At 39.8% G+C, this 27,081-nt stretch overlaps 1 protein-coding gene across 7 annotated transcripts in view; it reads right to left on the reverse strand.

Moving 5' to 3' along the window:
* Nucleotides 1-27,081, reverse strand: part of LOC120424064 (probable ubiquitin carboxyl-terminal hydrolase FAF) — a 406,051-nt gene that overhangs the window by 39,508 nt on the left and 339,462 nt on the right. For all 7 annotated transcript variants that reach the window (XM_039588085.2, XM_039588080.2, XM_039588081.2 and 4 more), the window contains one exon: nucleotides 17,288-17,517. In XM_039588085.2, coding sequence (XP_039444019.1) covers nucleotides 17,288-17,517 — 230 coding nt within the window. The remainder of the gene's footprint in view (nucleotides 1-17,287; nucleotides 17,518-27,081) is intronic.

A 27,081-nucleotide genomic window follows, 5' to 3' on the forward strand; every position in this document is an offset into this window, starting at 1 on the left:
CTGGAAGTTTTGAAGGTTTTCAAAGATGAGTTTCTCAGCTGTGACGCAACGATTGAACTGCTTCGAATTTTTACCAATTTATTTGATATTTTTAACTCCATGTCACCCAACCCGAGCAGGGGTAAATAACACGGGAATACCATATTATGGTATTACTTGGCATAATAACAAATACCTAAATGTTCCCTTGGTTGCCCAGTAATAGATGGTATAATACCATGAAATCATACCAAAAAACTGTATGGGGAAGACCAAAGCAATACCAAAACGTGCCATTCCAAGGGCAAATGAATACCAGACAATAACAACTTTCCGGGTAAATAAAAATCTCATTGGACAAAAACAATGCGAATTCTCTATAAGATTACAGCGGGAATTCAATTTGGCTAATGGGATTGCAATGAGAAATGGGTAGAATTTTGATGCTATATTTAAATCCTTCGAACAAGCAGGAAAACGAAGTCTTGCTTGGAGAGCCAAAAAAAATAACAGGTAAATAAAACTAGAGGAATACTGGAATCGAACTCATGACAGGTAAAGTGCAGACACCATTTTAGCTACCCGTTTACCAACTGAGCTAACAACGCTTGTTGAAAACGAGCTGCTGCTGCATCAACATGTTCTAGCTGCAGGCAAAAATATCAGGAAATTCCAAGAAAGAGAAACAAACTAAACCAGAACTAGCTAGGCTATAGCCCAGGCAGCGTGGCATTTTTCGTGGGATTTTCGAGGATGCATGATTTCAACTGAATAGGATTCATCACAAATCCAATATTAAAAGGATTTTAGAACGAAGTTCGAATACCACATGCATACCAACATTTTGGTATTGAAAGAGTTATTTTATCAAATTAACAAAGATTGACATATTTATTTTGAGATTATCGATTATGACGAAAAAGGCACACAATGTTAAGTAAAATCCATTCTAAAATTTTAAATTTTTCACGTTGAACCTATTGTTGTCGTAAAGTTAATCGTCGAATTATATAAATATTTTTCTTTTCAATTTCAAATGTATCAGCATACTTTTAAGAATGTTAATCATCATTTAAAATAGATTTTTTTTTATGAATCACCTTTATTTTATAATATTTTTATTTAAAATACCTTTACAATACCAATGTATGGTATTCCCTAATTTATAAAGATCATCAAATGACTTTTTTAGACCAAAATAAAATAGTTGGCTTTAATTTGGAGTAGATTTGCGTTTTAAAGTATGTAAGAAAGTAACAGTATGTCAAAATTCGACATTTTCTTAAAATTTGCTCAATAACGAAACAATACCAAAATTTGGTATAATACCACAGATTGATATTAACTTACACTTTAGACATTTTTTCAAGGGCTCGTGAAAACCATAATTTGGTATTGATACCATTGAATGGTATTATTTTGCATTTCCCTTGTTATTTACCCATGCTCGGGAACGCCACAGGCTTTAAACGGCCGCTTTCAGCAAGCAATTTCTACCAGTACCGAGAGTTTTTTTAGTATGCTGAAAAATGCATCAAAAATCTGGAATTTGACGACGGTACGAAGGTAGTGAAATCGAAAAACAAAGTTGGTTTTGTGGGCTTTTTAGTTGCCATTCAATCATTCACGGAAATGTTTCATTTGTATTGTGAACAAATAAATGAATTGGTTGAGATTTACGCTTATCGATTCAGTCAAGATCACCTTGAAATATTTTTCGGGTCGATCAGATCAAAGTCCGGCTGCAACAACAACCCTAACACAAAACAACTAGAAGCCATCTACAAACGATTGATAAAAAAAAACAACCAGATAATTTGTTCAACAAAGGCCAACTGCACCGATTTCAGCGAAACACTTAATCTGTCAGCTCAACATGTTCCTGAATCGGCACAGCAACCGGAAAACATCGAAGAAGGCGAACATCTGGCGCCTCCAGAAAACCTAACACTCACTTTGATTTATAAGCAAGCGTTGTCAATCAAAACGAAATTAAAGAAAAAGGTTACCTGTCCAACGTGCTCCTGCGACAACCAAATGCTACATTCAATTATAAGAATTTGTCAAATTGTGGAGAGTATTTTTAAGGTAAGTTCATGATTTTAATGCTAAACATGTTTACTTTACTAATAATAACAAAAAAAAAACAGGATGAAACACAAGGCCAAAGTAACGTGAACATGGAACAACTTTATCACCAACTGGCAACAAGATCGACTACGCAAGCAACAGCTTTTTTGATTTGTCCGAACATCAAACTTGCTCTGAGATCATCATTCACACGGTGATCGATCAATACCTTCGAATCCGGATAAACACTTTTGTAACTGATAACAATAACCACTTCAAACCAACACACCGTTCGATTCGCAACAAGCTAACGATCTTTGAAGGTAAATAAATCGAAGAAAACGAAAACTTTCCGGCACGAAAATTTAAAACTGCCGTTTTATTGTCGTGAAGCTTTTATTTAGTACTAGGTATATGGCCCTATTTTGGACCTACTATGCAAAGCGTCAACACATTTCGCATGGTTCTCAGGAACGGTCTGACTAATTTGGCTCGTTTCAGGATTGTTTTGTGCCTTAATTTGTGCTTAACAAAGTGTACTATTGAAAATTGAAATTAATTTAACCATTTGATTGTAATAAGCATTTCAAGTAAAACATTTTTTGGATGCTTTTTGGACTTATTGAATGTATTTTGGAGACATCGCTGAACCTATTTTGGACCCACACTCTGATTGGTTGAAATTTGGACAACTCGAATTTCGGCGTGCGGCGGCAACACGCACACATACAAAAAAGTCGGTTTGATAAACCAAAGGGCCTATCCACGATTATAATTTGGAAAATATTTATTTCAGAAATTAAATAATTATGATAAAACAATGAATTTGAATTTGAAAACGTTTTTTAATTATATTGAATGGAAACTGACGCATCTTTAGCAGGTCTCTGTCCTATTTACAATTTGCGTATTTTTACGACCTAATTGTTCAAGCATTAGAACATAAAACACAACCCGTTATGAGTCGCAATAAAAACACCTTAACTTAAAATTAAATTAACGACAGAGATACACAACAAGTTACAATGAAAAAAGGTTCTAAAATTTACGCAGAGCTTAAGTTCAAATATGATTAAACAATGAATAAATTTTAAAGGGAGATTATAGCTTGTACCTTGGTGTGAAACTTTCTCATCTGTCATGTTAAACTTTACAGTTGCTTGACAAAAAGTTTAACTACATGTTGCACTTTTAAAAACAATGTAATATTTGAAAAAAATCTTTGGTTGAATACCAGGGTGCCTTTGATAGTCATAGTTTGTCTTGTTAAAATCAGATTTGAGGTGTTCAAACATTATTTTTACTTCGAACTTACCATCACTTAGGTTGCTGATATAATTTTTAAGAAAATCATTTATGTCAATATTTAGTTAAGTATGTTTAGAAGCTTTTTAACATAATACATATAAATTTTAGGTAACATTGTTAAAAATTCAGAACTTTGCCTGAAATTCGTTGAAACTAGTTTTGTTTATTAAGTTATAGATTTATATTACATGTTTAACTGAATTCAAAAAACGAAGCAAAAGTTTTTACATTTTATGTTAATTTTGTTTTAATGAAAATGCCTTTAAATTAGGAGATGTTTTTTGAATTATATTTCAAAAACCAGTAATATTTAATAATATTTGTTATTTACAAACTTATTTTACCTTTTCCTAGTAGAAGATTGTCCGAAGAATCCGAAAATGCATTCCGTTTTACGATTTAAAATCATGTTCATTGAGAAAATCATGACACTTTGAGAAGATTAAATTAATGCTATTCATCAACATTTTCTTAATTATAGTTAAGGCCGTTGCAAATATTTTTCAAAGTTTATGTCGCCACCCCCCCTTCAAAGTTGGCCTGAATAATCTGCCGTTCTACGCATAATTGTCCCATGTCAGTTTTGGTCGATTTTGACTTTATGACATTTTTAAGTTTAGTTTGATGTGTACTTTAAGAAAAACACATAAAATCTGGTACTTTGTTCGGAAACTCATTAAAAACAACACCAAGTCTGTTTGTCCCATCGTTAAACTTCTACGCATAATTGTCCCACCAAGTATTTTCTTACACGGAATCATTAGTTTTACTAAACATTATGTCTTGTTTACCTTTTGTAAAACAAGAGAATCACAAATAAAGGTGATAAACTGCTAACTGGGGTGATTAGGGACACATAGGGCGAAAAGGAACCCACGGGACAATTATGCGTAGAAACACAGAAATCGGTCGAAAAATTTCAATCGCGTTTTTCTCAGTTGCACTTTTTTGAACATGGGACAATTATGCGTAGAACGGCAGTAATCAGGGGGCAAAAATAATATTTTTTCGAAAAACTTCAAAATTTTCATGAAAATTATAGTTTAATCAACTGAAAACCAGGTAAAATGCATTTTCCCGCGTTTATAATCATATTTAGCATGTTTGAACTCCTTTGAAAACATTTTAAATTTTCATGAAATATCAATGTACAGTCCCACGAAAAGTTTTTTTTTGCGAAAAAAAAATTCCGTCAATACCTCGATGTTTTAAAAACTAATGATTGGAAAGCAACTGTACGCCTGTAAAATGCCTTTTAAAGCGACTTTGCTCAGAGCCGAGGGACATAAACTTCAAAAAATGTTTGCAACGGCCTAACTAACTTATCAAACTTTTCAAAAAAAATCTTGAAAAGTTCTTCATGAGGTACTTTGAGCACTTCTCTACCACGGTCAGTATGATTCCATACCATTCCGTACGCATTTAATTTGTACTCTTCATTTTGCGGAAAAATCTCAAACCTATCAAAGTCATCCAGATTTACGGTAATCAGATATGTCTCAAATCTCTATTAAATTTTCAAAAGGCCCTATCTGCATAGGAAACCCATGAGGAATAGGTTGTTTTGAAAATTTGATTTAGAAATCATAAAATTGATAAAGTTAACATCGTATTAATTTCTTATGCTAATTTGTTTTCGAAGATTTTTATTTTTCTAGCTGGTTCAATTGTGTTTCTAACATGATTCTAACATGACACGGTAAAATCTAAAAGTGTAATTTATTATAAGCCAAGGCTGCCAATTGAGAAAAAATACGTTATACCTCTATTTTTAAAAATTATATATTCAGCAATTCCCCACGAAAACAGCATGGAAAAAAACAAAAGTGCTCGGATCGGGCTCAAAATTTTTCTGGGGGTTCCCTGGCCGAAATAATTAGACCCGTATTTTTTTGTTTGGCCATTAGGGTGACCTACGCCGTGTTAGGGTAGTCTGAAAAATGGCCATTTTCGTCAATTTTCGCAAAAACCACTTTTTTCGAAAAATCATAACTCCTCGCCATTTTAACCGATTTCAATTGTCTTATACGCAAATGAAAGGCGATAAGTTGGCCTTTCAAAGAAAAATAATAAAAAGTTTCAAAAATCTAGCCTAACATATGAAAAGGGCGTATGAAACTTTAAAATGCCGTTTTGACGGTGTCTGGACCAAAGAGCCTATGTCTGGAAATATTTTTATCGGATTCCCCGGACATTTTTATGTAACATACTAAAAAATGGGAGGAGTTCATTAACAGGATTCCGAGATATGATTTTTTGAAAATAAAATCCGTGTTTTTTCACGCGCCGCGCGCAAAAACCGGAGAATGACGAATTTGGCAAAAAATCAACTTTTTTCACTAAAACTGCGATAATTTCAAAATTTCAGCGATGACCTATAGATGTTTGGGTACCAAAATTTTTGTAATTAAAAGACGCAACTTTTGGTACCCAGACATGTATAGGTCATCGCTGAAATTTTAAAGTTATCGCAGTTTTAGTGAAAAAAGTTGATTTTTTGCCAATTTTATCTTTCTCCGGTTTTTGCGCGCGGCGCGTCGAAAAACACGGATTTTATTTTCAAAAAATCATATCTCAGAATCCTGTTAATGAACTCCTCCCATTTTTTAGTATGTTATGTAAAAATGTCCGGGGATTCCGATAAAAATATTTCCAGACATAGGCTCTTTGGTCCAGACACCGTCAAAACGGCATTTTAAAGTTTCATATGCCCTTTTCATATGTTAGGCTAGATTTTTGAAACTTCTTATTATTTTTCTTTGAAAGGCCAACTTATCACCTTTCATTTGCGTATAAGACAATTGAAATCGGTTCAAATGGCGAGGAGTTATGATTTTTCGAAAAAAGTGGTTTTTGCGAAAATCGACGAAAATGGCCATTTTTTAGACTACCCTAACACGGCGTAGGTCACCCTAATGGCCAAACAAAAAAATACGGGTCTAATTATTTCGGCCAGGGAACCCCCAGAAAAATTTTGAGCCCGATCCGAGCACTTTTGTTTTTTTCCATGCTGTTTTCGTGGGGAATTGCTGTATTGATAGATATGCAAAAATCAGTCAAAACATACAAAAAATATATTTTCCTTATGTATATTTCTCTGATTAGTTTGCAATACGTAGTAACAGCCATCACGATCTCCGACACCTATTTTTTCTCTGAATCAAACCAAATTTTGTTTGTTTTCCAGTAAAGAGCATTTAAAAGACGTGCAGATGACAGTTCAAAGCATTTTTTATTTATAATTCGCAAATTGATCGAGAACTGATCAAAAAATTGATTTGTTTACAACTAGCGCTTAGGATCTTTTTAAAACAAACTCAAGATTTTTTAAATTTAATTCATACGACTTTTTCAAAAACCACTCGTAAACAATGTCGACAGCTCCTGTCACGGTGACAGCTGACGATTTAATGAACTAGACCCTTTAGGTTTTTCAATCGTTTCCCCTTCAATTCCAACAGGGTAGCCAGTTTGCATTTTTTGAAGCAACATTTAAAAATATATGCAACTAAATTGGTGATAATGATGTAAAGACAAAAATAAATCAACATCAATTTAAATTTTGGGATACTTTGCAATCGGTTCTAACAATCATCTAAATCTCTTTCATCAATTTGCATTTTTAACGTTTAAAAAACATATTTTCATTGTTTCTGTTAATCATTTGCTTTTTAAAGCTTAGATTTCTTTCAAATAATTACAGTAAAGGAATGCATTTCAAAATATTACATTAAAAAATTTCAATTAATTTTTTTTTTATAATAAAATATAGTTTATTTTTCCGTGTATAAAAAAACAAGCGAATTTGATAACCTATATTTGATAAACCTAGCTGTCTCGTGCTGATAATCTCGCTGTTGTTTCGGCCGTTACTGTTCCCACGATGGATATCCTGGGTCTGTTCCTTGCGTTCATCCGAGGGGATGGGGGTTTACCCCTTGTGCGACCTCGTCCAGGGGTCTCAGGAGCTCGGGGGGTTGTCCCTAATCCACTCCTCGTAAGACTTGTGGTTAGGGGGGCTCCGAGTCTCCCGAGCGCCTCCGTGGATTCTTCGTTGGGGTGTCTATACCAGGCGCCCCGGAGGAGCCGGAGGGTGTTCCCTGTTCCACTTTTCGTATAGCTTGTGGTCAGGGGGGCCCCGGGACCTCCGGGCGCGACAGTGGTTACACCATTTTAGTCGACCAGGCTTAGCTCGAAATCGAGGGCTGCTACATCAATTGCAGTTGTTAAATTACTGTTAACAAAGACGATGTACGAGATGAATACTTTTAGCATTCTGCCTCTTCTTTCGTTCGCTATTCCATTCAGCACTGGCCTGAACAGTTCGCCGAAGGAAAACTGTTGCCTTCCTCCGCCGATCACCGTCAGCCGTCGCTGTGTGTGTGCCCAGGCCGGTACCACACGCGGGCATTCGCTGAACTTATGCGTCAGCGTTTCCTCGTTCGCCGCGCAGTGCTGGCAGTTCGGCCCGTCTGCACGCTGGATCACGTGCATCAGCCGTCGGTGCTCCGTCTTCTCGTTCACCAGCAAATACAGCGCGCTGCGTTCGCCGGAAGTTAGTCTCCGAGACGAGATGTTTTTCCACAGACGCCTCCAGTTGAGGTTCGGTTGCTTCGTTTCAACCCTGGGCCGCTCGGTTCCATCAAGGAAGTGCTGGTGGATTCGATCGCTGGAGGGGAAGTTTTGGATGTAGGCGGGGAGCAAAGGCGTTTGCTCGCAAAGGAGTTTTAGGCAGGGAAGGCTTGTCGGGGGAGGAATAGCTCGGTCGAGGAAGGATTTGTAGTAGGGAAGGAAGTCGATCTCTTGGAGGTGGCGATTGATACAAAGTGCTTTGCATTTTATCGCCGGTAAATGCAGCTTCAGCCCGCCGTCCTCACGGCGTCGCGCCTGCTGCTGCATCGGTATGCGTGCCGGGAGGCCCCGAAACAAGTACGTCCCCATCGTCGCTGTTAGCTTCGCCACGTGCACCTGGTACGGTGGAAGAGTAGACGCCAAGTACCACACCTTGGACGTAATGAAGGTGTTCAGGAGAATCACCTACTGCTGGAGTGTCAGGCTGCGCATCGAGTGCATCCAGATTAATTGCGCCACTTTCGTCACCTGCGCATCCCAGTTCAGCTTAATCATCAGGCGTATCGAGTTGGTGAAGAAAATGCCAAGCACTTTCACCTTCTCGACCGTTTGCAACCAGGGAACGACCAGCGGTCTCCCTTCGACGTGCCCCACGTCGATCGCAACAGTTTTTTGGCGATTCGGGCGCGCGCCGGCGGCAATTTCAAATCGATCAAATAATTGAATAATTGCTTCGATCGTCTCTGTTGCTGTGACTACCACCGATATGTCATCAGCGTACGCAACAACGAGATCGTGTAAACAGATACGCTCTAGCGCCAGCAGCAGGGGATGCATGTATAGCGAAAACAACACCATCGACAGGGGATCACCCTGGCGCACAGATTTTTTTATTTCAAACCGTGGGGACAAAAAGCCGTTAAGCAGAATGCGGGATCCAGCTCGGGAGAAATGTCTTTCCAGCAGAGACACGAAGTTTGGATTAATCCCGAGAGAGAGCATCGTGCGGTAAAGGAAGGGCAGTGATACTCGATCGAAAGCATGATCGAGGTCAAAAGATATCAACTTACCCTTTACCTTTCGGGCCAGCAGACTGGCGATTCGGTCCTTCAGCGCGAGAGTGGCTTGGAAGATGCTCCGACGCTCTCCGCATTTCTGCGAGACGGTGAGCACATCGTGTTGTTGCAGCACCCTGGTCAAACGACACCGCATGATACGGCTGAAAACTCGGCTGTCTGTATTGCACAGACTGATGGGTCGATACGAGGAGATGTTCTCTGCGCTCCGGCCGCTCTTTTTTACGAGCACGATGGTCCCTTCGGAGAATTCTGCTGGTACGGGCGCCACCAGCAGTTCATTCATAACCGCGTGCAGTTCGCGGTAGATGACGTCGAATGCCCAGTTGAGCCACTCAGCTGTTAGTCCATCTCCTCCAGGACTTTTCTTTTTTGGCGACGATAAGATGGCAGTTTTAATCTCTTCGAGCGTGATCTCTTCCATGAGACTCGTGTTGGCGTCGTCGTCGACGGGGATAATTCTCTCGCAACCGAGGCCGGCGTCGATCTGTGGTGCTCTCGCAGGGTCTGCGGCGTACAGCTCAGTGAAGTACTGGAGCACGTGCTGCTCAATTTCGGGCTGTGTTTGCAGAACTTCGTTGCGCGCATTTTGTAGGCGCGTGATCGTCGTCTTTTTCCTTTGTCTTTCTCCCAGCTGGAACGTGGATAGGCTCTCGCCAGCCACGCGGGTTTCGTTGACGCGCGCAAAATTTTGTGAAAATTCGCGCTGCAACGTCAGCATCTGCGCCTTCACGCGGTGGATGGTGGTGAGGATGGCGGGATTCTGGTAGTAGGCGTCGTACGCCTCACGTAATTCTGCGTAAAGTTGCTGGTGCCGCGCTTGGTGGACACGGTAGACCTCGTTCGACTTCCACTTGAAAAAGGATTTTATTTTTGGTTTCGCGAACGAAATCCACCAGTCCAGCGCAGTTCGGTACCGGTTTCGCTGGCGCGTTCAGTACTGCCACCGTACGGCGAATTCTTCTTTATTTTCCTGGGTCAGGAGGTGGGGGCGCAAACTCCAAAACCCACGGCCGCGTTCGCCGCCGAGGTGGGGGAGACAGATTCGTACGGTCAGCGCCTTGTGATCAGTGAATGAACACACATGCGTGGCCGCAGTTCTCAGCTGATCGCACAGTCCCGCGCTCACATACACGCGGTCGAGTCTGGACTCGGCGTTGTGTACGACGTACGTAGGTGCATGTGTATTGGGGTGTAGTTTCAACCACACATCGTGCAGTCGTATTTGCTGGACGGCCGTCTGTAGCGCAGCGCTCGGGTTCGAGCTCGTGGAATCGCACGGTCGTAGCACGCAGTTGAAATCGCCTGCGAGGACGATGTGATCGGTGTTGTACCGAAGGTAGTACGCGAGCGTACCGTTGAAGAAGCGCTCTCGCTCAGCACGGAGTGCGGTGCCCGAGGGTGCGTAAACATTGCAGAGCGTTGTGTTTTGGACACGCAGCGCAATGAGGCGGCCGTCCAAACTCTTTTCGACGTGCGTGTAAACGATGTGATCTTTTAGAGCGATCGCGAACGATGTCTAGTTCTAGCGTGCGGATGAAGCTTCGCAGGGCGTCGACCTTTGTGGCGTTGGTAATGTTGTTTATATTTATCGAGGCAAGGTTATACGATGAGAAGTCGAAGGTTACAGTACTTCTTCCTCATCTTCCTCGTCGTTGTCGTCGTTGTCTTCGCTGTATTTGGGTTTTTTACCCTTTGGGCGAAGTTTTCTGCTGCTGGTCGACGAGTCGGTGTCATTGCTATCGGATTTTTCATGGCCAGATTTTTTAAATCCTGCACCTCCAGCGGGGGTAAGCTGTACGTCCTGGGGTGGGGGCATCAAAAAAGGTGAGCCGTTTCCCTCGTCGGCTGGTTTGGGCTTGGGCTTACCGCCGTTTGGTTTCGACTTTCCGCCGTTTGGTTTCGGTTTGAGCTGAGGATTAAGCGGTTGCTGTGGGTTGGGCGGTAGCAGCGGTTGCTGTGGCAGCGCTGGTTGCTGCGGCAGAATCGGTTGCTGCGGCAGAATCGGTTGCTGCGGCAGCGCTGGTTGCTGCGGCTTCGCCGGTTGCTTGACAGCGTCAGCGAAGGTCTTCTGCACCAGCAGTTTTTTATTTTGCACGCAGCCCACTCCGACATGGAGGTAGTCGTGGCAGTGTTTACATGTTTGGCGCTGACCGAAATAACTAAGGTTAGTTAATTCGGAGTTGATTACGACCCAAGAGCCGATGTTCTGCTTCACCACCATCTTGGCGATGCGGACACCTGTGTAGGCCCCAGCGAATGCCTGGGCTTCGTCGAGGGTTTCTTCGTACACGTCACGCACTTCGCCGTACTGTTCGAGGAACTTTGCGACGGCAGTGTTCGGGACGTCCTCCGAAAGGTCGTACAGCTTCACCAGCACTGTACCGTCTTCGATGGTGACGGTAACCGGGTGCTGCTTCTTGTCACTTCCGGTCAGTTCGTGTTTTTTGTTGTGTTCCTCGCACACCTTAAGAGCAAGGTCGAGGTCAACAACAGTCACGAAAGTTACCCCAAGAGCGCGGCTAGACTGGATGCGGATCACTTCACCACGTTTCAGTCCGAGTTTTTCGGCGCAGAAAGTCTGCACTTTCTGCATTCCCGGTTTGTTTGGTAGAGCACCGTAGTCGATGCGGATCGTATTTTGTCTTCCCATTTTTCAACACTCGCGACGAGATCGCGACGCGTGATTGGAAGCGCACAAAAGAAAAAAAAATGCACAATGGTTCGGTCGACTTCTGCCCGGCGGAGAAAAAACTAAACGCGTCTACTCGTGGCAGAGGTATGACGCTGAGTTTCTTTAATGTCAATGAAATATCGAAATAAATTGATAAACAGGACTGGCAACACCTTGTTGTACATGTGTTGGTGATAGCCTTGAACCGACGGCAAAGTAGCTCCAAAAACTGATCCAACGCGGCTGATTTGAAAAAATATTTTGAATTGAGTTTTTTTCGATAATAGAATAGTTGTTTCAATGGTTTAGTGACGAAAAACATAAAAGAATTAAATAGACAACAGCTACATTGCTCGGAAACCGGACGAAATTGCTTGGTGTCAGTGCAAAACAGAAAAAATCATCAAGGTGTCGCGAGCCAAATCCGATAAGCAACGAGGCCGGAATATTTGGACCTAATCGATGTGCTAGGAAAATCGTAGGAAATACGAATGGCATTGGAAAAAGTGGCTGAAAAAGCGGAAATAATCAAAAATGTTAACATTTTTGGAAGAGGTAAGCTACAAAACGATCCTGCTTACACTTTCTGTTGGTTGGATTCAGTGAATTCGTACTTTAAAAGCCTGAACTACCTCGATTAATAAAAATAGGTCCAAAATAGGTACTAGGTCCAAAATAGGGTCATATACCCTATTTCGCATTTGAGTCAATTTTAACACAATAAAACTTTCTTCCGAAACATTAAAACTGATACAGTTAAGATTGATTCCACAGAGAATTCTACTCAATGGCAGATTGTCGAACTGGCGCCGGAACTAAATCGTAAAACTATCACCACCTCGTGACTGTGACAAAGTACAGTATAATGCCACGGCCATGTTGACGGCGATATTCTCCTTCTTCCGGGTGGTAATATGTCTCAGCTTGATCACATTCCACGCCAGCTTCCCGTTGCCTAAAACGTCCGTACACGGAATCTGGTTCGGCCCCTTCCACTCTGGCAGCATGGCTTCAAGAATCATTCGTTTGTATGTGGCCTCCGCCTGGTCAAAATAGTGTAAATCGGTTAAACGGAAACGTTGCGGGAAAGGTTATGACCTACCTACAGATTCACATTGCAGATTCTTCCTCTTTAGGTGGTCCGTTTTTTTTACTCATAAATTATTTTTATTAGGTCCTTTTAGGTACTGCGACCAGGTTAGGACCGAGGATCGGTTTAAAAACAAATATATAATAACAGCAAAAATAGCTCCTTATAACCCGTACTTGGAGATCATGTAACTGACGAGCGTTACTTGGTCCAAGCGGGTCTTGCAGGTCTTGAACCTGCCGATGTACTCGGAGAAAATGCCCCACAACTCAGCCGAACTGTAGAGCACCTCCCCGGCTTCCTCCACCGTGGCTCCACCGCCTCGGGAGCCACCTTGGCTGCTTCCTGCGGGTCGAGGGCGATCCTTCGCTTTTCCGTCCGGAACTGCGCTCCGCCGGCGTGAACGCCGGAACTACTGGACTCTGCTTCTCCACCTTACTTGCCGGCGGTTTCGGTTTCGACGCCTGCTGGCGCCTCCGGATGAAGTCCGCACGCTTGGGGCAGCTGCGGTCCGTGGCTTCGTGGGCTCCAGAGCAGTTAGCACACCGCTTCGGCTCTGCTTCTTGGACTTTGCACTCGTCCGTCTTGTGGGGACCCCCACAGTTGTTGCACCTCCCCTTGAGGTGGCAGTTCCTGGTCCCATGACCCAGCTGCAAGCAGTTCCTGCACTGAGTCACGTTCGGCCGCTTGTTCCGGTAAGCCTCCCACCGGATGTGAAATGCTTGCAAGAACTTGATTTCACTCAGCTTCTTGAGGTTGATGTACCCCTTGGGGAATGTAACAATGTACGGGGTTTCCGTCGACACCTCCACAGCATCCAGGTTGTGCGATTCCTTGAGTTTCTTCTTGATGAATTCAGGTGAAACCGGTGGAAGTCCCCTGATGACGACGCGGAGTTGCCGCTCGCTTCGTTTCTCGTGGGTATAGAACTCCACTTTGTTCGCAATCAAGTGGGCCCGCGCGGTTTCGAAACGCTCCTCGGAGATACACAGCAATTTGATCCCAAACGGAGTCAGCTTGTAACTTGGCTTGGTTGTGCACGACATCATTACACTCCTCAGCTTGCCAAAGATCATACATATTCTTTACCACCAGAGGAGGTGGTTTCTTGGCCACTGGAACCGGTGGGACGTTTCCTTTACCAGCTGGGTTACCTTTGTTATTGTTGTTGTTGTTGTTCTCCACCAGCGGGCTGAACTTGTTGTTGTTGAGGAGCTGTTCCTCGTTGCCATTTCCGACGTCGGCTCCGTCGTCACTTGTCTTCTTCCGCTTCCGCGTTCCGCCAACGGGAAGAAACTCGTCGTCGGAGGAATCTTCCACCTCCATCCACAAGCACTTTTCGCTCAGAAACAATCTTAGGTGGTCCGTTAGAGCCGGAACGGCACTCTCGATTGTGCGATTTGTCAGCCGGGTTTGCTGAGCAACCGCAATAAGCAGCTTTTTTCATTCAACACACAATTCCAACTAAATGTAAAGGTAATAAAACACAAAAATTAAATTTAAAACCATTTTAGTTGAATTTTCTTTGAGGAATCAGTTTGTTTTAGGTTATTATTGGACAGCTTCATGTTTTGGGCTCTCATTTGACAACTATGTGTTATGGGTGGCATTTTTCGAGACGAGATTTGTCTGATCACGCCTTCCGTCGGACGGGAAGTAAATGTTGGCCCCGGACTAACCTAAAAATAAAGGTTAGGTCGTTAGCTCAGTCCAGGTGTAGGAGTCGTCTCCCTGGGTCCTGTCTCGGTGGAGTCGCTGGTAGGCAGTTGGACTAACAATCCAAAGGTCGTCAGTTCGAATCCCGGGGTGGAAGGAAGCTTAGGGGTGAAAAAAGGTTTGCAATTGCCTCAACAATCAAGCCTTCGAACACCTAGTTTCGAGTAGGAATCTCGCAATCGAGAACGCCAAGGCAATGCTGTAGAGCGAATAATTTGATTTTGATTTTTGTGTTATGGCTACCATTTGACAACCGCCCCTCTTTGCTCTGATCTTGACTGCTGTCAAGCTTAATGTAACGAGATACAGATGTCGCCCCCCTCCCCCCCCCCCCCTCCCGTTATTTACCCATGCTCGGGCAACTTGCTCACCGCAACACCAACTATGGACAGCACGAACCAGTTCGTTTCATGTGTACTCGATTTAACGTATTTTCGCACCTGTACGATCCCAACATCTCCACCCCGCAGTTTCAACAACGAGCCCGATTCTGGTACTCTCATCAGCTTTAATCTGTTTTTTGTGTTTCGTGTTGTCAGCATTTCAGTTAAGTTTTATCATTAAGACCACAAGTTGTCGGATGATTCAAATAAACAAATAAACAAATAATCAAAAATTGTTAAATCAATCCCAAAAACGATTTATTTTTACAAACCTTCCTTTACAGAAAGTGGAAAGTTTATAAAGTACGAGGCCTTTTTGAAGTGGTTTCATTGTTTCCCAAATAAATTCTTTTTTTTTCGCTCTGCATAAACCTGATGTTGAAAAATAAAGTCTTGGTTTATTTTTCTTTATTTCAAACAAGCTCTTCCCGGCAAACTTCGTCCTGCCCTTTTGAATTTTCCTGACGTTTAATGATTGTTTGCTAATCCAGCCTCCTGTGATCAAAATTTGATTTTACGTAACTGTTCCCATACAATCTGCAGACTTTCCGGAATCAGTTCCAGAGTGGCCAAAGTTGTCTTTTTTTGGCGTAAGAACCTTCCTTGGGCTTATACGAACCCAATGCAACAAAAAGCACCTCGATCCGACGCTCCGTATTGAACTGATTCGCGTTCGAACAAAACCATCGAAATTTTTTATATATATAGATAAGCATGATTAAATGCAGAGCAGAACGGGAGTATTGATGCGAGTTATTTCCTAGTAGTGGAAGCGGAAGCTACTGATCGAGGAAGATCTCAATATCCAATTCGCTACATAGTAACTTAGTCCTCAATCTGAGAACAGTGCAGCACTCGTTCTTAATTCCGGCTCTATCCGGTGCACAAACACTACCGGACACCGCTTTTTAGGCACTATTTCGCTATTCTTTGGTAATGAAATTGACTATCATTCAAACGTCTCTCATCATCGTTCTGTAAAAAAAGAGTTAATTGTAAATGCTGATAATTTACAATCCAACGCACCAAATATGGATTTTTTTTTCTAGATCGCGAGTTTTTTTTTCGTTGGTCGGGTTTGTTTATTTTTGAACTGTCACTGCATGTTTGGAGGTGATTCTTGTGATGGAAAAAATACTCTTTGACTTAAAGGCTGAGCTCTTGACCGCGGGGTCTTTCTTCAGCTCAAAAAGCATCGCGCTGGTCTTGGTGCGCCTGGTTTTAACCATATTCTCGCCAAGCTCCTTGAGTTCCGATCAGTTCGAACTTTCCGGAGGAGGTCTTCATACGAAACACCTTCCTTCACCTCGATCATCAAAGCCTCGCCTTCGTTGCACTCCCTGCGAAGCTTGGGTTATTGGGCGTCCTCGTTCTGCTTCCCTTTTTTCTTCCGCTTTTTCTTCTTGACCTTTTCCCATCCCTTCTCTGATCTGGTTTTGGCTCCTTCGCTGGCTCCAGACCCTCCGTTAACCCTCCTTCTGACCTCCTGTAACGCGTTCCTTCCGAGCAGGACTCCACCCTAAGGGGTACCACCGATATCGTCACCCTCCCGCTTTCACGGAACGCGCCCCTAGACATACTGCCGCTGCTGGTCCAGGGGCGATGAAATAAATCGTTGTAATCGCCGACAGCTATCTGCCAAAATTCAACCCGCCCGGTAGCTGGCAGCTAAGCTCCGCAGGGGGTCTCACCTGTCCCACGGTGCACGTGTGTGTGTGTGTGTCAATTTCACATCGTTTGCTTTGGTAAAACCATTAAAGTCAATATGACATGAGCATTGACTGTGGCGCCATCGCGTTGGTGGTGAACGTCCGAAAACTATTGTTAAGTTCAAATCAGTCGTTAAATTGCTGATTGATGGGAATAATTGGCCATACGGTCACACGAGAAATTGTTCCTATTGGCCCACTTATCACTATAATGACCGGCCCTTTTTGCGATTTTCAAAAAAAAATAATCTTTTACTCGTATCTTTCAAACTATCAGACCAAAAGACTTTCTTCTGGCTGCATTTTATAGGAAATTGTTGAAAGAATTAATTGAAAATAAAATATCAACCCTCAAATGCCTTCCAATATTGTTTCTTTGCAGTTTATGGTTCAAAACGTGATTTCACTCATTCCATTTTTTTAAATTTGGTCACCTTCGTGTTCCCCGGACAATTTAACATAAGAATCAATGTTTATCTTAAACTAAACCAAACCATTGCCGCGAAACAGCTCTTCAATGATAAAAACTCTGAATTTCCTATGCAAAACTGGTTGCGCCATGTACCCCAGAAAGTAGGTTTTGAGCGCAAGCTTAGGCCTCGTGCTTATTCTTGTATAGGAAATTCGGAGTTTTTATTTTTGAGAGATTAAAAAAATAAGATTGATTAGATTAGATTAGAGAGATTACAAGAAAAAAAATGATAACTCACCCAAAATAGCGTTGTGTATCCTGTGATTCTGCCACGAATCTTCAATGAGCAACAGCTGAAGCAACATTTCCGTGTGGTGTCTCATGTCGTGCCAGTATGCATAACCACAATGCCACAGCAACTCAGCTAGAAGCGATCGCGAAAAGTGTGGATTTTCCCAACTGCAATATCGTAGCAACGTTATGCCATCCTCATCAATGTTTGTGTCCTCGATCAAGCGTTTAATGTAACTGAAAAGTAAAAGTGGTCTAATTAGTCAAGATTTTAATTTAATAAGTACAGATAAACAGACGTACATAACAAAGTCGTATAAATTTGACTCTCGCCGTCCATTAAAAGGCTGAATTTTATGAGTTTATGGAGCCTAAATCTAAATATGAGCTTGATTGGACAAAAACTCCAGTGTCTCAAGCCATTTCCCGTTTTATTTTTGTATAGAAAAAGTAACATTTTCTGTCTACGCCAACTCACACAACAGTTGCCTCGACTCCTCTTCGATTTGCGTGAAATTTTGTCCCTAATCATTAATCCGAGAGCCATTTTTCGATATCTCATGACGTACTGCCCGAACATTTCGAACATTCAATGTGAAATGAACTCTCGATTTTATGGCGTATTAAGAATTTAATATATTCCTCATCGAAAAACATACAAAGATAGTTTCAGAAATTCGCCCATTTTTCGTTACTCAACTGTTACCTTTTTGACACATGTAATTTTATGGGTAGTGTTTTTTTTTTCAAATCTGCAATAACCCAGGAGTAGAGCGTCCCGGGAAAAAAAATTCCCGGGAATTCCCGAAAAAAAATATTTCCCGTTTCCCGGGAAATTTATAAATTTCCCGGGAATTCCCGAAATTCAAGCGGAAATATACATTTTCTAAAATTTTTGGAACTATTTTTGGATAATGCTCTGAAAAAAAATAACAGGCTCAACATGAGCATTATTTAATCAGATTATCAGAAATGATGATATCAGAATTATTTCTGATAATATAAATTTTTGAAACAACTGGGAATAGATCTTGCTTAATGAGTATTAAATTATTACAATTGGGTAAGCTTTTAACAGATTGATGTTATTTCATTAAAACAATATGAACTCTTCGCCTCTAAATTAAAATTGAGATTTTTTTACGTTTTTGTTTACCGTGATCAAATGAGATGAAAATCGAATTTAGGCAAAAATAATTAATTCAATTCGTTGAATACCTAGTACTAAGAAAATTACAATTTGAAGTTAAAGAATTATGGAGAACTGGTGCAACTACAGGTGTTAGACGGTTAAATGAGAAAAATAGAAGACTTTTTGTAGAATGATGATAATTTATCGTATAATTTAAATCATGTTCCAGAGCCGTACCTTGGGTCCACGGCGCCCTTGGCGAAGCATCAATTTGGCGCCCCTTCAAATTTTTCATCATTTTGATATGTTTACTTAAATTTTCAGCGATTGCTTCAAGAGTTTTAATAATATAATGGTAATTGATGAAATAAATATAACAGCTAAAAAATCCAACCACAGTTTAATTCTTTGAAGAATATTCAAATTAATGTTTTATTATTTTTAAACCATTTCAATCGATTAAAAGATATACTATTGATTTCCCATACAGATAGGTTGTAACGAAAAGTTGCTTTAGGATTAATGTTGACTGAAAATAGCAGAGTGTTGTTTTATCTTTTTAAGCAGAATTTGAAAAACCTAGCTTAAATTTTATGGTATCAGCAAACAATTTTCCTGAATTCCTGAAAAAATAATTCAACTGATTAGAAAATGGATTCCTTTTGAAACTTGTTTTGGATGGATTCCTTTTGAAACTATTTTTTTCAATTTATTTTTTAAACAATATTTCTCTTGTGACTGTGTTTTTTGATTGATATAAAATTCCTAAAATTTGTTTTTTGAAAATTCATAGCTTCAAACAAAGGCAATTAGTTTTTACCTTTTTAACACATTGAATTTTTTTTGTGTTTATTTTTCGACATCTAAAGTTTCTTAAAATTTTGTATAAAAACCATTACACTCAAATAGAGGGTGACAAGCGGGAATTCCCGGGAAATCGACCATTTTTGAACCTCTCGATTCCCGGGAAATTTGGTCGAAGCAAAATTATATAAACTAATCAGAAAAAAAACAACATTTGAAAATTCGAAATTGTTTAGAACATTGGATGTTCAATGTAAGATGTTCAAGTTCGAATGAACCAATGCTTCTCTTATCTTCTAATTCAGAAAGTGTAAATTTTAACTTATCAAAAATTCCAATAACTATAAATGGGAGAACTTAAAATAATGTGGACCCCAAAATTTACCTTAAAGCATAGTTAGCAGTTAGCCACAAGAAGAAAGTCTAATTTTTTTATATTTTTGTTTATTATTTCTAAGAGGGAAAAGCCTTTTCAAGATAAGTATAATTTCCATATCCTCTTTCAAGCATAGCAATCCTTATAATCTATTTTTTTTAATTCTTATCAATTTAATTTCGCTGTATCAAGGTAATTTCCTTTTTTGATGTCATGGAGTAATTTTGTGTTTAGCTAAAACCTCAATATTAAATTATATTTTAGAAAAAAAAACTCTGGAAATCTTTGTTAAGTCAGCCAAATGTCAACATTCGGGTTTTCCTGATTACTATTTCTTTAACACCTTTAAGTTGTTGTTTTGAGTCGCTATTTATCATATTGTAAAAATCTCGATACTGGGAAATTATATATTAGCTATTTTTTTATTTCACAAAAATCTAATAACAAGTTCATACAACAAGTTGTATTGCAGATTCAGAAAAAAAATCAAGAGGTAGATCATAGTTCCCAAAAATAATGAGGCTACTAATTAACGTTTCATTGAATAAGTATGAATAAATCGTAACTGAATTCATTGAAAAGAAACACATTTATAACTTTTCTTTATACATGACTGGCACTATTAGCATAGTTATAAACACTACCGGGAAATTTCCAAATTCAACTCTCGATTCCCGGGAAATTGAAAATCTCGAGAATAGTCACCCTCTACACTCTAAGCTTTTAGATTCGTTTGTGTAAATGTGAAAATTTAGGCGAAATTACACTGGATAGCCCAACACATGGATTCCATGAAATAAATAAAAAATGTATGTGAAAGATAAGCAACTTTGTCCATTCCATTAAAACTTAACAAAACAAAAAATTTCAAGGTGCCCGTGGGAGTCGCTCAACCTGCATTCCTGTCACACTTGAGGTCTGCACAGCTGATTCCACGTAGATTTTTCCCGCCAGTAATGACAGGAAACGCTGACAAACGGAATATGTGCCAAAATCATAAATGGTTTTTAACATATGAAGGGAAATCATCGTGAACTGGAACTGCCGGTCATTAGCCCGGGTAAAGTGGAAACGTTGATATGATTGTTGTCCTCTGCTCTCATCTCGCAAAAAGCCATACAGAGAACCACGTCCCATTCAACCGGCTCCGTGGCTTAATGGTTACGGCTTCTGTCTCCCAAGCAGAAGGTTCAGGGATCAAATCCCGGTCGGTACCTTTGAAATTTGGAATCAGGAATTTGAATATGAATAAAAACTAAAATGAATCAGGTGGGATTCGAACTCACACCTTTGGATTGGTGGTGGTCTGGGACGCTAAGCAGTCACCATCAGAAGGTTTACACTCTAGCAGTGAATTGATCCGTAGTGTTGAAACATGTTATATCTTCTTCTCATATTATTAAATACGCGCTGATCCCTGATTTGCCTGTGGGGATTGGAAGTCTTAATATAGATCGAGTTTCCTTCAGATGCTTGCTTCTATGTTCAGGCGGGGCCGAACAATGCCCAGCGACCTCGGATTTGGACCGCAAGGAGCTCTGTCATTCTGAAATGGGTCGTTGGAAGCAGCGCGAGGGCTATCACCACCTAATACCCGGGACTGAGATAAGCTGTATCAGCATTCGGCATGTACACAGTCTGATACAAATTATACTTTCCCATAATTTCGCTACCGGTTAGCGGGTATTGGATTGGACCACACACACACACACACACACACACACACACACACACACACACACACACACACACACACACACACACAAATTCAAGGAAAATGTTGCAAACATTCTTCAAATTATTGTCCCTAGAAGCAAAATTAAGTGGAACTTTGTGTTTTCCCAAATAATATATTGCTGTTTTTGGAGTTTGAATTTTGCTTTGGTTTAAATTCTAATGGGTCCGCGATAATGGTGTTTCTGCAAATCAAAATTTTCAAGAAATTGTATAATATTTTACTTTAACGAATAAAAAGTTGGTGGGCATGCCAATCTATGGAACTTTGTCGAAGACATCCAAATTTTACTTTTTCACTCTTGCTACAAGCAATGGAATACAAGCAGCATAGCAAACCAGTTTTTTTTAATATATCAATTCAGGAATATAATATATTTAGAGCAATTTATGTGCTCTTAAAAAACCAACATTTTTATGTTGAAAAAAAAAATTTTGCTAGAAATTTAACAAAAGTCAAAGCATTTTTTGTGTTAGAAATATTCAATTTAAACACTTCAGTATTTCGAAAACGTAGGCCAATCTCTACGCACAAGTTTGGATTTAAAACGATAAAAATATCTCAAATGCCATTTTCTTTAAACTTGAAATATCTTATTCTTTTTATTTAAGATTTTCAATAGAAATGTGTAAATTTCAATTTAATTGCTGATTATATAAAAAAAACTTCAAACATAAAAAAGCTTGATGGTTCCTGATGCTGGAAAAAAATGTGAAATTTAAATTGAATTTTATATACTGTAGTTGAAATTTGAAATCTCTAGCTATTTCAAAGAATTGTTATAAAACTACTGAACTTTTTGCCACTTGGGCGCCCCCTTTGATAAATGAATTTAGTGAATTTAATTTTAAATTTAATTCTAGTAGAACTGATTTTTGCGCCCCAAGTGTTTAACATAAAATAATATTTGTAATATTCCGATCCAGATTATCGAGTTATTTTGTAGTCCTACTTTAAAATTTAGCGCCCCTTTTTGTTCTGAATACCTTTCTAAGATTTTATAATAACATGACAAATTTGTTCAATCATCGTTTTCGGCGCCCCCCAAGACTGGCGCCCTTGGCGGTCGCCAACTGCGCCAACCCCTAGGTACGGCGCTGCATGTTGCATAATAATACAGCAATTCCCCACGAAAACAGCATGATTCGAAAAAAAAAGTTCTTCGATCGGGCTCAAATTTTTTTCTGGGGGATCCTTGGCCGAAATAATTAGACACGTATTTTTTTGTTTGGCCATTAGCGTGACATACGCCGTGTTAGGGTGGTTCGAAAAATGGCAATTTTCGTCGATTTTCGCAAAAACCACTTTTTTTCAAAAAATCATATCTCCGCGCCATTTCATCCGATTTTAGCTGTCCTAGACGCAAAAGAAAGGTGATTAGTTTGGCTATTTGGGAAAAATAGTAAAAAGTTTCAAAAATCTAGCTTAACTTTTGAAAAGGTCGTATGAAAACTTAAAATGCTGTTTTGAAGGTCTCGGGACCAAAGAGCATATGTCTGAAAATATTTTTATCGGATTCCTCGGAAAATTTCACATAACATATCAAAAAATGGTGAAGTTATGATTTCGATACTCTGAGATACGATTTTTTGAAAATAAAAACTGGATTTTTCGACGCGCCACGCGCAAAAATGGGAAAATGACGATAACGGCAAAAAATCGGTTTTTTTCACTAAAACTGCGATAACTTTAAAATTTCAGCGATGACCTACCCAAGTAACCACAAGCACTAAATCAAAACTCTAAATGCACTCTAAATAAACATTCCCGATGCTATGACACTTTAAATAGCCTTTCCAAATGTTTCGAAACATTTGTAGCTTGAAACATTATTACCTACCGTATAATGACATATAGAACAGCCAATTAAAGTTTCGAAGCATTTAGCACAACAATGTTTTGAAGCATTAATGGTTAGCTTTATATATCACTGTAAAGTAAGCTTTTAATGTTATATCACATTTTGACATTTCTTAAAATGTTTCAAAACACTAACTTAACACTAGTGAGGGCAATAAAAGTTTGGCAGTATTTCGTGGTATTTTCATGTTTGCTGCAGGTAAAATCGTTCGGTGCACGGTTCAGTGTCTATAAAAATGTGAGTCAATTATACTTAGTTTAACTGGGCTTAGTATTAAACTATTCTTTTTTCCAGAACAGCTCCTTATCGTCGCAAGATACAATTTTCTAGTTACGATGGCTTCCTGCAAAAACAAAACTATAAAGGAGGACTTTTCGCTCTACGCCAGCCTTAACGACACTTTCGTCCACGTCACGGATATTTCGGGCAAAGAAACTATCCCGCACGTCACCGGCGGCATGAAGGCCAAGGCCGATCGTGACGAGGCTCCGCCCTATGCCGCTTTGTTGGCTGCTCAGGACGTCGCGAAAAGTGCCATTCGCTCGGAATCACGCTGCGTGCCACCGACGAAAACCGCACCAAGACCCCGGGACCGGGTGCCCAGTCGACGCTCCGTGCTCTGTCGTGTTCGTCAAAGAATTTTGTGAATATTTTTTAGTGCTATTAGTGTAAACATAAATAAATGCTCTGTTTCAATCTGGCCAGTGTTTCAATTTTTCCTGAAGTTGTTCCTCAAGGATGACTTAGTCGGCAAAAATCATTTGAATAAACATATTTCAGGACGAACGAGACGGTTGGCGCAGGGCATCTAGGTGAAACATTTCAGTACACGCAGTTTAGAATCTCGAAAGCAAAGCAATACAGCAAAAAAAAAAAAACAAACTTTCAAAATCGTCATCCCAGCGTGAAAGCACTCTCCCAAGAGAAAGAGCTGCGCTGCGCTTTTTGATTTTTCTATTTCTGTCCTGTCGGTAAAGTAGTATTTTGACGTTTTACCGCTGTATAACTTTATATCAGCTCTAGACTTCGCCACTCAATTTTACCTCCATGCGTATAAAGTGAATATAAAGTTTCAAGACTCTATAGACAAACTTTATATGTTAATATAGAGGGGATTTAAAGTTATTTTATACAGTCCCGCGGTTACTTGGGTATACATGTTAGGCTACCAAAATTTTCGTAATTAAAAAACGCAACTATTTTCTGAAACTATGGGAAAATGTTGACCAATTTTGACAAAATATTTAATTTTGCGCTAAAATGAAGTTTCAAAGCGAATGCCTTCGTTGAAAACCGGAAATTTCAAACTTGATTTTAAACATTTTTGATATACCCCCTAAAGAAATGTGTGTGTGTGTGTGTGTGTGTGTGTGTGTGTGTGTGTGTGTGTGTGTGTGTGTGTGTGTGTGTGTGTGTGTGTGTGCAACCAACCAAACGGGACCACGCGGCCGCTTCTTACAAATTGAGTTGTTTCCATGTATTTTTTTTTAGATCACCATTTCTACGCTGGCTAGCCGAGCGCGAGGTACTTCAGCTTTATCGACAAGCCCCGCCCTGAAGAACGTTTGCACCAATCGGGTTCAAACGTTATTTAGAACTTCCGAACCCTTGTCAAATGGACAAGGACCCAGCGCGTATATAGTTGATAGTAACAGTATTCCTAATTCCAGTCATCGCTCACCAAGCTGTGATGCCGTAGTGGTTAGCATTTTTGCTTACCAATCCAAAGGACGGGGGATCGAACCCCGACTCGGGCGACTTAGATTTTTCGTTCATGTTCAGATTTTCAAGGTTTTATATTTCCTATACTTTCTCGTTGGGAGCAGATGGGAATCGAACCCAGGACCATTCGCTTACAAAGCGAACACCGTAACCAGTCAGCCACGGCCGCTCCTAATATACCCCCTAAAGAAATGACTTGAATTGTGGAAAATTTTCTAAGTAAGGATGGCACATTTTGGTTTTTTTTTTTTGGTATTTAAGTGTTTTATCAAATTCCTCTGAAACTATGGGAAAATTTTGACCAATTTTGACAAAATAATTCATTTTGCGCTAAAATGATGTCTCAAAGCGAATGCCTTCATTGAAAACCGGAAATTTAAAACATGATTTTAAACATTTTTGATAAACCCCCTGAAGAAATTACTTGAAATTGTAGAAAATTTTCTAAGTCAGGATGGCACATTTTGGAATTATTTTGGTATTGAAAGGTTTCATCAAATTCCTCTGAAATTATGGGATTTTTTTTTCATATACCCAATAAGATTTTTTTTTTAAACGAGTTAATCGACAGATTATTGAATTTTGGTGAATTACAATCCAGTTTCATTTTAATGAAACTTATTTTTCAATCTTGTTATTTTTCAGAATCTTCAAGAACTTCAAGCACAGGCCGTTCATCAATTACAATTGCATTCGATGTGGTGAAGAATATCACTAAGAACAACATGGAATCATCAAGTGAGTAGATTTGGCTGTTGCATATGGATCATTTCCGTTTTTTCACTAATTGCAACTGTTGCACTAAAAATGGTATGAAAATACCAAATTTTGGTATTACTTGTGCAAATACCAGCGACCAAAATGTGCTCTTGGTTGCCCAGTAATAGATGGTAAAATACCATGAAATCATACCAAAATCATGTATGTGGAAGACCACAAGAATACCAAAATTTGATTTTCCAAGGGCGCGGGAATACCTTAAAAAACCATGGTAATACCAAGTTTTGGTATTCAAGTATTGTTCAAAAATCCAGAAGACCTCAACGTGGTATTGAAATGGTTTTATTTTGAGGTATTATTTTACCCTTGGAATAACATGGTTTGGTATTGTTGTGCCCTTCCACATACAAGACTTTGGTATGATTTCATGGTATTTTACCATCTATCACTGGGCAACCAAGGGCACATTTTGGTCCCTGTTATTTGCCCAAGTAATACCAAAATTTGGTATTCCGGTGTTATTTACCCCTGCTCGGGTCATGTCTTATCGTGACGTTATAAATTGATATTTATATAATAAAAACTAACTTAATCCACCTATGTGGTTGGTGCCTTCCTCACTCTTTTCCAACAATGGGTGATACGTGATATGATGGGTTTGGACACAAATTTGGTCAAAAAAAAAACACACACATCACTCAAGGGCTCATAAGTGGCATCATAAGTGGTCATAGCTTGATACAGGGTTGCCAGATCTTCAATGTTTTGGACTCGTTGGAAAGGTCTTTCGATTACCTAACCAACGATGGGTCGGATGATGGATCTGGACATTGTTTACATACATTTAAGCGGCTACAAAAAAGTACATAAATATTACTTAAGTGGTCAGAACTCGTGACAGGGTTGCCAGATCATCAATGTTTTAGACTCGTTGGATAGGTCTTTCGATTACCTAACCAACGATGGGTCGGATGATGGATCCGGATATTGTTAACAGACATTTAAATGAGATCCGGCTACAAAAGAAGTACATAAATATCACATAAGTGGTCAGAACTCGAGACAGGGTGGAAAAAAAAGGAAATGCGTAATAATACCTTTCTCTGGTATCAATACCAAATTTTGGTATTCCTGGACCCTTTAAAATTTGTCTTAAGAATTATGCAAGAGCAAAATGTAGTATCATACCAATTTAACCTAACCAACGATGGGTCGGATGATGGATCCGGATATTGTTAACATACATTTAAATGAGATCCGGCTACAAAAGAAGTACATAAATATCACATAAGTGGTCAGAACTCGAGACAGGGTTGCCAGATCTTAAATGTTGTGGACTCGTTGGAAAGGTCTTTCGATTACCTTACCAACGATGGGTTGGATGATGGATCCGGACATCGTTTACATACATTTAAGTGAGATCCGGCTACAAAAAAAGTGCATAAATATCA

This window comes from Culex pipiens, chromosome 2 (genome assembly GCF_016801865.2).
Source record: "Culex pipiens pallens isolate TS chromosome 2, TS_CPP_V2, whole genome shotgun sequence".
NCBI classification, from domain to species: domain Eukaryota; kingdom Metazoa; phylum Arthropoda; class Insecta; order Diptera; family Culicidae; genus Culex; species Culex pipiens.